The 10,175-nt window shown below is 43.3% G+C and overlaps 1 protein-coding gene across 1 annotated transcript; it reads left to right on the top strand.

Moving 5' to 3' along the window:
* Positions 1-62: 62 nt before the first annotated feature.
* On the top strand, positions 63-8,275 carry MALSU1 (mitochondrial assembly of ribosomal large subunit 1). Its single transcript, XM_075143590.1, has 4 exons — positions 63-252; positions 2,222-2,400; positions 5,373-5,454; positions 6,668-8,275. The coding sequence occupies exons 1-4, from the start codon at positions 63-65 to the stop codon at positions 6,844-6,846; spliced, it is 630 nt and encodes a 209-aa protein (XP_074999691.1). The 3' UTR covers positions 6,847-8,275.
* The last annotated feature ends 1,900 nt before the right edge of the window (positions 8,276-10,175 follow it).

Here is a 10,175-nt window from a genome sequence, read left to right as displayed (position 1 = left end):
CAATCGCTGGGCGGCAGCCCGGGGTGGGGGGCGGGCCGCGGTGTCGGAGCGCGGCGGCGGGCATGTGGCGGGCGGTGTTGGCCGGGCGCCGGCTGCTGCGGCCTGTCTCCGCCGCCGTGGGGGGCGCTCCCCGGCCGGAGCTGCCCCCTCGGGTGGCCGGGGCACCCCGCGGGGGCTGCGCGGCGGCGCGGGGCGCGGGAGGCGGCGGAGCCGGGGCGCTGGGGGCGGTGGCGGAGCGGCGCCGGTCGGCAGGTAGGGCCCAGCGAAGGGCGGCCTAGCCGGGAGGCCCGAGCTACCGGGGTAAACCAGCGGGTCCTCTCGGTGCGCGACACCGGTCGTTGTCCTTTTGACTTCCCGCTTGGTACTTCGCTCTGGTTCTTTCATGATTGTTAAGCTTAGTCGTTCTCGAGGTGTTCTCAGAGGGCTCCCGCAGGCCCGCGGCCTCACAGCGTGTGAGGGAACCTGTGTGTCGAGCAGGCCCTCTCCTGCTAGTCAGGCACGGCTCAAGCGCCCTCAAAGTTGGTACCTCCGCGGGCGTGAAACGCTGGCTAATAACGGCATCGCGGCCTCCGCGCGAGGTAAGGCGCTGGCCTGGCAGGCCCAAGCGTGGTCGTGAGGCGGCACGTCAAGGAGGCCGCTGACTCGAAGGCCCTTGGCTCTGCTCTGCGCTCTCCAGCTCTCTGAAATGGTGCCCTTAGCGAAATTAACGCCTCGGGAAGAAAGTAACTGCATGAGATCTCATTCTGCAGCTGCGGGAGGATCCTAGGGGTGCGTAGTGGGATGGAATTGCCTTTATCTCGGCTGAGACCGCAGGCCTCAGGGTCACGGCGTTTGTGCTGAACCATCGTCGCCTCCGAAGTCCTGCTGTAAAGTGAGGAGTCGGTGGCTAGCGCAGAGTGAGCGTGTGTGTAGATACATACATGAACTTCTGTGAGAATAGTGGTGCTGAGTTGGAGTGTGTTTCTCTGATGTACACTCACAAAGAAATTTCCCTGTGTAGGTAACAGTTTTGGTAGCACGATGGCTGGTTATGGGTATAAGCATTGTTTGTACAGAGCTGGTTTGTTGTTGTAGCTGTTCCGCAAATCTTCTCTAGTCTAGATCTGACCATGACGTTCAGTGTGGCAGGGTGTGCCTGGGGTTGTTTAGACCATTCGGTTCTCTAAGGAGGCACTAGAGACTTCACATGTGGCTACCAGGCAAATATTTAACTTTTGTAACCGCTGCATGTGGAGGAGCTGTGGCCACTGCTAATTTTCTGCATGTGTGACCACAGCAAAAGTTGAAAGAGTGCATGAGTCCCTAAGCTCAAAAGCTTTCATTTACAGAGATCTGATCCAATTTCATATCCCCATTCATGCCTATAAGTATGTGTAGCTATTGTTCTTTTGTTTGGCTTTTTCTTTATATTGGTAAATATAAAGCTTGGCTTTGTGCTGATGCTCGGTCTGCACTAACATTCATTTTATAGTGGCAGGCATGCATTGCTGACAGATTCAAATTATGCCTTAAGTATGCACACAAGTTGCATTTACCTAATTAGGGCAGATTAGAAATAAACTGATTTCATGGTGTGAACAGAAGGTAGTTGCACTAATTTACTAGCTTCTAAGCTGGCTTGCTTAAACTGTTGAAGGACTAAATCTTTGTCTACAATATCATAATCGTCTGTGACAGAACAGGCTAGGGAAAAAGAAAAAGTAGTGGCTTTACTCAAAAAGTACCTTCACACTGCCATCACATCAGCTCCATTTTCAATATATTGATTTCATCTACTTGAAATTTTAGAGTAATTTCATCACCATGTATTATCATAGGCCTGTCAGAAAGCGTTGTTCTGAAATATTTTTGTCTGTTGTTTAAATAATGTCTGTTGAAGTACTTAGGTTTCATTCATCTTAATTGACAAATATCTGATGATAGCATTGCCTCTTAAGTACTAACAACAAGAAATAAGTAAGCTGAAAGAAACTTTGATGTTTGCTAGTGATAGAGTGTTATTTACCAGAAGAGTGCTTAATTCTCAACTTTCATGGTTTTAAAAATGGTTTTTAAAAATCTGCAGTTCATGTTGCATTGTCAGTATCAAACCAAATTCCATAGTGAGTGGCTAGCTTAAGCTATAATTCAGTTCAGTGCCATTTTATGTCTTCTTAAGTGGTTGATTTTTGCAATTAAAAACATAAATTGCCACTGTATTCTTTTTTTCTGTCTGTTCCAGATACTGTTCTTCCAAAGTTCAACATTGACTTTGTTGTAGCTCTGCTAAGGCAAGAAAATGCTAAAGATATCTGTGTCATCCAGCTACCTCCAGAAATAAAATACTGTAATTATTTTATAATTGTGAGTGGATCTTCAACACGACATCTCCATGCAATGGCACATTACATGCTGAAAATGGTAAGACAGTTCCCGCTGCACTCTCTGGGTTTTGGGGAATGGTTTTATGTTGTGAAAGGAATTTCCCCAGGATTGCACATACAGGAGTGTACCAGGCAAGATGAAACTAATTATCTTTATGTCATTTAGTCCTGAATACATCTAGCAACTAACTGTACTTTTTTCCTTTATCAGTACTATTCAAAATGTGGAGAATATATTTTAAAACCAGACCTCTCTGTATTTAGAACAGTGATGACACTAGCATAGTTTGGCGGTTAGAACAAGAGTGATGTGAAATGGTGATGACGACCTGTGTCCACTTTTGTCTGCCATCCAGCAAGCTTTGTAGCTCTTCCCACTCATTCAAAATAGCTTAATCTGACTGTTCTCAAACCCTAATCCGTAAAATTTCCAGGTTCTCAGGTGTATCTTAAGGGTGGAAAAAAGACGGGATGTTATGAGGCACAGGATCCCCTCATGGGCTTACTAAAGCAAACTGCTAGTTAATAGTCACCATAACTGTGCATGTAGAGGAGGAAACGAGAAGCAGCAGCAGCCATCCTGCAGAGAAATCTTGCACTGTTTGGTTTTGGCAGAGTGTGAGCTTTTCAGTACAAAAATAGAGGTCAGAATAAAAATACAGGTAGAGTTTAGGAATAAGGACCAGGCTCAGGGAGGGAGAAACTTTACATCCAGAAAAAAAGCCAGCTGTGTTACAAAGCACAGTGTACTCTTAACCTGTAGCTTGCCTTCTCTTCACGTGCTTTCTTTCCCTTACTGACCCCATTTTTCCTTTGGCTCTTGGTTGTACTTTCTTCCTTCCAGTCCCATTGGTTTCAGCTATGAAACTTGAAGGGGGGAAGGAGAGAGGGGGAGATGTTATTGCTTTTCAGTGCCTTTCTGAGTGGGTGAGGGGAGGTTCTTGTGTTCTCTGCAGGAACTGATGCATCTTTGCAAACTAAAATTTTGCCTCAAGCTAGAAGTTGTATTAGTGTGATTTGAATATACTAAATTTAAAGTGCTTAATATGTACTCTATTGCTTGCATAACTTGCTGGTCTTAAATCAACAGCTCTCCATCTCCCCCAGGCCAGGAGAGATCAGTGAATGCCACCCACCCTGCAAATACATGCCTCTGCTACAACTGGCTGCTCCCTCTGGTGGCTGTAAGAGCAGCTCTTCTGCAAGGGCAAAGCCTCTGGGGAGACGTGGCGTCCTCCTGGGCACCCTGAGAAACCGGGAAGCCTGGCCAAGTACTCAGGAGTGGCTGAGCTTGCCTGCCATTGAAAGTTTTCTAGGCAAAAAGTAAGCTGAAGCTTAAGCTGAAGCTTAAGATGTAAAGCAGAGCAGGTGCTCGGGAGTGCTGCTAGGCAGCTGGCTAGCTTTACCATTGCAGTATCTAAAACGTTACGGTAATGCATGATTTACTCACACTGAAATGCAGAGGTGCTCATGTGTAGCATGAGGTCTTCCCGCTTTTCTTCCAGTAGTTTGTAAATGGCAGTCTCAACTACTGCTTATCCCTTCCCATCTGGTTTCATGTTAGAGGAAGAAACTAACACTTGGCTTTATTATAATCTGTTCACTATTACACAGCCTTTAAAGACAAGGCTGAAGGAAACTTGTAGTGGAGATCAGCCTTTCCAACCTCTGTTACACAGCTGATGGCAGTGCACGCAGTGCTCTTTAGTTATTTTAAGCAGACTTTCAGAGAGTCTTTGACAATAACCTGCTTTTGAGGATATCTCACAAGCTATCTTAAAGAAAGGTAGAACTAGTTCTGAATTACATTTTGAAAGTTCTCCATTCTGGTTTGCAAACTGGGGCCATTGTCCAGCAGCTAGCATTGCATGGGAACGATGAGGAGCAGTTGCATTTTGTGATAATTGCTTTCCCAGTGAAGTAGGACTCATTTGCTAGCCAGCCATGCTGTTACAACTTGTTATTTTGTATTTTGTCTTTCATGGCAGAGCCATGCAGTTTCACTGTTTCCTTGTGGCCTTGTGGTGAAGCTGTGATTTTTTGGGGTTTTTTTAATTTTAGGTTGAAAAAGGTTTCCATATTTTTTTTTGATTGGCTGCATCAGCTAGAAATAAGGTAGAAATTTGAATAAAGGAGCTCTGTGAAGACGCAGCTGACTTCATCCCATTTTTTTTCTATTGTTGCTTTTTGAAAAGAAATGAGTAGGTTATGGCCAGATCCGAAAGAGACAGTACTTAAGCCTCTAGTTGTCAAATTTCTTCAGCTTTGGTGGGTGCTTAGGTGCTTTATGTATCAGGTGGGGAGAGCTGGGCCTCTCAAGCTGGCATCTGCGAAAGCTACTGTGTTGCATAGGGAACCAAGTACCTTGCCCTAGCTGAGCTTTTGCAGTCCAGCTTCGAGCTACCCTCTCCCCTCTCTCACAGTGCTTCGTAGCTTGGAAACCTGTGTGCCGGTCGTGTTTTCCCCCCATCTTGCAATGAGTCTTGAGAGTGTGCTCTCAAGAGGCAGGAGGCTTATTTAAATGCCTTCCTCATGGCATGGGTTGAAACCTGTTTTCTCCCCACCCCCCCCATCTGAGAAGAGGATAAGTTTGGCATCTCCATTTCTGCATCCTTAACTAGCCAATGTAAAACAACAATGAAAGGTAACTGAAAGGAAAGAAAAGTGGTAATGGCAGTTACAGGGAACCTAGAACTGAAAGACTAATGCTAAGCAATTGTATTCAATATTCACCTTGATAAAAATGGACACCTATAAAATTCATGGATAACTGTACGGGAATTCTGAGCATCCAAATTTGATACTAAATCCCATTGTACTTATTTTCCACTGCTGCAAGTGTATGTTATTCTTTTTTGTGCAAACTCCATAACCAACATTGAGTAATCTAAGCCATTTCAGATTTAAAACAACTCTAGACAACTCAGCAAAGTCCAGCTTATCTGTTAGGTTTGAGTGCTTTTAAGTAAATGAAAAGTATTTAATTTTCTGCCATTGCTTCTCTCTCAGTACAAGCATCACAAAGAAGAAAGTGATCCTCATACTCAGATTGAAGGGAAAGAGACGGATGACTGGCTGTGCATTGATTTTGGTAAATATTTGTGAATCTGACAAATAGGAAGTTCTGCCTGAGCTCTTTGTTGAAGGAAGCATCTCACCATGAACCTCGTTGCCGTGGAGAGTTCACAATACTCTGCTGTTTTGGAATTGAGTTGTTGTTGCTTGAACTCATTGAAATACTAAATAAATTTTCACTAAAGATCATTGGCACTGAGAAGAAAGCAGTAGCTACTCTTCAGTGGCTAAAACAGGTCTCAATAAATTGAAGATAACAGTAGTGGAAAGAGAAAAGCTACTTCAGTCAATTTTCTCAGGTTTTTATAATCCCTGTCTGAGGGGGTGGAGGCTCTTTGTATGCTGCCCTGGTAGTGAACTTTTGAACAGACTTTTCCACTGTCCAGATCATACCAGGACACGGGGTAAAACCTCAGTCCTAAAAAATTGAGTTTAAATATTTATTCTACAAGTGTGAAACTCTCTACACAAATATAAAAGACTTTGCATTCAGAAAGCATTTCTCCTTCACTGCTAGCTGTAGATTCTCACCCTCTAACTTTGTGTTTTGGCTTAAAAGGGTGCACAGGTGGGTGACGAGCACTGCAGCCAATGATGTTAAGCCTTGGTTACTTTACTGTCAATGATTTTGATATTTAGTTATAACTGAAAACCAATTGAAATTTAAGGGCATAACTAGAAAAAAGTGCATTAGAAGTACACTGGAATTAATGTTCTCTACTATTGTTTGCGCAGAATTAATGAAAACCTGTAAGAAAAACCTTTTTATGTTAAAGTTTGGACCTGTTTCATTATAAAAACCACCCGAGAAGTGTGAGCAACGCACCTAAGGAAAATTGCTTGGCTGTAGCTGAATGTTGCTGGTAATATAGGAAAGCTGAAAATCCATCTCTAACCTTAGGGAGGGGACTCTTTCAAGTAAAATTTCTTTCAGCTTACTTCCTTCTTTCCCCTAGAAGTCGTAAGTTCTTTGGTCTGGAATCTTGTGATAGTGTTTTAATTTAAAGCAGAGATTTGTCCCTCTCATTCTCGTGGCTGTAGTCTTGGAGTCTTTTGAAGGACTGACCAATTCCTAACTCTGTTTAAAAGAACTGGAATCAGCGACTTAAGAAGAGACTGCCATCAGCTGACCTGTTACATCTAGCCAGAATGGGGGTTGAAGACTTCGTGGAAGTGTAGTAGTGCTTTACAGTTCACGTTAATTTATTGTGAATTTCTCTTCTGTGCAGGTAGCATAGTGATGCATTTCATGCTGCCAGAGACGCGAGAGGCTTACGAATTAGAGAAGCTATGGACGCTCGGTTCCTATGATGATCAGTTGGCACAGATGACTCCACAGTCACTGCCAGAAGACTTTATATTTGGACTGACTCCTAACAGCAGTGATCATCTTGAGACAAGAACTTAATGCAGCTGCTGAGTGGAAAGAGAAATGAGTGTGCCTTCACAGATCTGAGAGAGACATACGGTCTTGATTACTGACTTACCAGTCACTACAGTTGATAAGTACAAAACAGTGTATTTATTGGATGTGCCTAGGTAAAGTTCTAAACAAGCTACAAAAATGTTCATAGAATCATTAGAATCATTTAGGTTGGAAAAGACACTTAAGATCGAGTCTAAACATAAAATGTCAAAGGAGGAATCCTATCATAAGGGAGCTTCCTGGGTGAGTCACTGTCTCAATGGAGTTTGCAGTAAGAAGAGTGGGGCAAAGACAGCTGCTTAAGCTACTTACCCTAAAACTCATGCTCAGCCTCTACAGTAATTGTTTTTCTGGTATCTTTGAAAGTCCTGCCTGTAGCAGCAGTGCAAAAAAGACTTGAGTGCTGCAAGGAAAAACTACGGGAAATAGTACAGTTTACATGAGGCTTCTTGTATTAAGCCATTTGCTTCTGGTCACGACGAAGCAAGTCATGCTCTGAATTGAAGGAGAAAACAGACTGGTGTTACTGAGCGCATAAAAGCGAAGAGCAGCAATGACAAATAGATGTGTCTTCAGTTAACAGAACAGTAAGTCAGTTTTTCAGCAAGGCCAATCTGTTTTTAATAAAAAAAAAACCCAAAGAGCTTAAATTCCTTGTCTTCATGTTAAAACGTGCAGCTCATTCTAAGTGTGCAGTTGGCCCCTCTCCTAGCTGTCCTCTCACCTAGTTTCTGGAAAAGGGCACTGAGGCAACATGCTATGGCAGTGTAAACCTTCAGCTCCTTCAGAGTGGGTGAAAGTAGTTCTAAAGGAAGCCCTTAGTCGCTGAGCATTACTTGCTGCTAATGGACTGTTCACCATCTTCAGAAGTCATTGCGCAGTGTGTTCTTTGAGTGCTGCATGGTCTAATAACCAGTTAGAAGAGCTTCAAGATGGTAATAAAATTTGTCTATATAAAACAAGATGCTTCTCTCCACTACAGGAGCTTGCTCTGCCATGCCTCAGGAAGCAGGAACCCTGAGGGCAATGACCTTTTTCCCCCATAGCTCCACAAACTACTTGAAGCTTTCTCTGCATCTCTTCCCTGCAGAGCAGCTGCTGTTTGGAATGCTCAAAGAACATGACCTTGGTTTTTGCTTACATGGTTGTGTTGTTTAGGAGGAAGGGTGCATGTGTGTCTTTTGTTTTGTTTTTAAAAACAAAAAACCTCCCTCATTTCAGACTGGTCATGTTTTCTTGCTGTGTCTAGCCTCTGTTCTTTCAGGAATAACTGCCCCTGAGTTCACCTGCTCCTTGACATGAGGCAGCAGATAGTTCTACAAATTAAGCAAGGAGCATTTATTAAATGTAGTTAAACTATGCAGATAAAACATCTTTGCCCACAAAATAAAGGTATTGGTGGTAAATCTGACTGTAAAGAAAGATTTTCAAAATGCTTCATGATACTTGGCAATAAGTAATCCACATGGGGGAAGGATAACCTTGGCTGTCTTACAGAGTGATGGATTCTAAATCAGGCATTTCCTCCTAGGAGAGATACGTAGGAGTAACTTTGGATCATTCCCTGAAACCATTTGCCTTTTACTGCTGCTGCTGAAGGTAAGTGATATTAGATGAACCTTACTCAGGTTCAGCAAACATTACACCATTATATGAACCGCATACAGTATCCTGCCTCAGAGAGCACAGTAACAAAAGGAGCGCCCGGAAAAGAACGGTAGGAGATAAGGAACAGCTTCCGTGTGAACAGACTAGGACTCTTTCAGCTGGAAAGGGGTAATAGTCTGTAAGACAAGACCCCCCACGCCCACCCCCAAGGGGGGGAAAAAAAAAATATCAAATTAACTGAGGAGACAAAACCCAGTAAAATAAACAAAAAAGTATAACTGAATTTACTGCGAAAGCACATTGTGAAAAAGGCTTATATAGAACATCCACTGGTTGCTATTAAATAATCAGAACTGCTAGCAGAGGAAAAGAACTTCCTCATCCCCCATTTAACAGAAGCAGCCAGGTTACCTGCCTGACTTGGTGAGCCTTTGGGCTGACGCTCTTAAAAGCTGGGACCTAGGAATTAACAAAGACAGTCTGAATGATCAGTACCATGCAACATTAAACCCCATTTGGAAGGAAAACATTTGGGAATGTTTCAGTTCTACCAATCCGGTGATTTCTGTGTAAAATACAAATACTGAGCAGCTTGTCCAATGTGTCTATAGATTCATCCTGTACAGAGGTACATGCAGGTTTGGCTCTGTGTAGGATCCCTTGATGATGGGATAAACAGGAGAAACAACTATCAAGGTGAAACTTTTGTCATCATTTCACCAATTTCCTGCACTGCATTTGAGTAACTTCGTTATCAAGCACTGTTTGCATTCATCAGTCGAGCTAACATCTCTGTTACAGCCCAGCTTGAGTGCTTACTCCACAATTTTTCATGTTCGTTTAAAGATCCTGTGCCCTAGTACCATGTTGAGACCATGCTGTCCTGCACAGCGTACATGCTTCACTTAATGGAAACTAATACAAAGAGCGCATGCCTTTGAAATTGCAGCTTAGGAATAAAAGCTTTGGAAAGTTAGAAGCAAATAAAAGCATCATGGTTAAGCAAATGCTTAAAACAGTCAGAGGTTTAGCTGTCACAAATGCACCAGCAATACAGAGGAAGGCTTAACTTCTTATGTTGCTCAAATGGCAGGGATGCCAGTTCTGAGAAGATAGCTCAATATTGGCATGAAAAATGAGCTTAGAGTTCCCTGTAAAATGCAATACCCTATGCAGTGTCTTCTACAGACATGATTTCTTCTCTTTCTGCTGGTTGGTCCCAGTAAATGAACTGTGAAGACAAGTGGGAGAGTGCAAGAGTTTGGAAAACAAGTTTGGTTTTCCACCCAAACCCTTCCCTCTCACTCTAAAGCATTCAGTTAAACATCTAGTCTCATTTCTATTCCAAATAATGTTAACAAGGATCTAAAGAGAGAGGCAATACCGCCTCACTGGCAATTGGTGTGTGTTTGGGTGGTGGTGGTGGTAGGAGCAAGATACAGGTTGCCATCACATTTGCTTGCTAGTGTGACTGGTTCTGCCTATCCAAGCTTCTAGGGCCACGTTCATTACACAGCTTCATCACACTGACAGCACCAAAGTAAAGACTAGGTAAAAAGCAGCCTCCCCCCCAAAAAAAGTTTAACTACTATTCATATCTTGCTTCAAACCTTGTTAAAGATTTCTTCACGTTTGCCCTGGGTCAGGACTGTTGAATACACATCCCTTCCACAGCAAACCGGCCTAAATGATCTGCATAAGGC

Source organism: Calonectris borealis, chromosome 2 (assembly GCF_964195595.1).
Source record: "Calonectris borealis chromosome 2, bCalBor7.hap1.2, whole genome shotgun sequence".
NCBI lineage: Eukaryota > Metazoa > Chordata > Aves > Procellariiformes > Procellariidae > Calonectris > Calonectris borealis.
The sequence above is the reverse complement of the archived record's forward strand: the minus strand, read 5'-3'. Positions and strand labels throughout refer to the sequence as shown.

Bases quoted from the DNA above. Each gene is read 5' to 3' on its own strand.
- MALSU1 (XM_075143590.1), top strand. From the start codon at position 63: ATGTGGCGGGCGGTGTTGGCCGGGCGCCGGCTGCTGCGGCCTGTCTCC. The intron at 253-2,221 runs GTAGGGCCCAGC...TGTCTGTTCCAG, and splicing joins GGAGCGGCGCCGGTCGGCAG to ATACTGTTCTTCCAAAGTTC. The intron at 5,455-6,667 runs GTAAATATTTGT...TCTTCTGTGCAG, and splicing joins CTGGCTGTGCATTGATTTTG to GTAGCATAGTGATGCATTTC.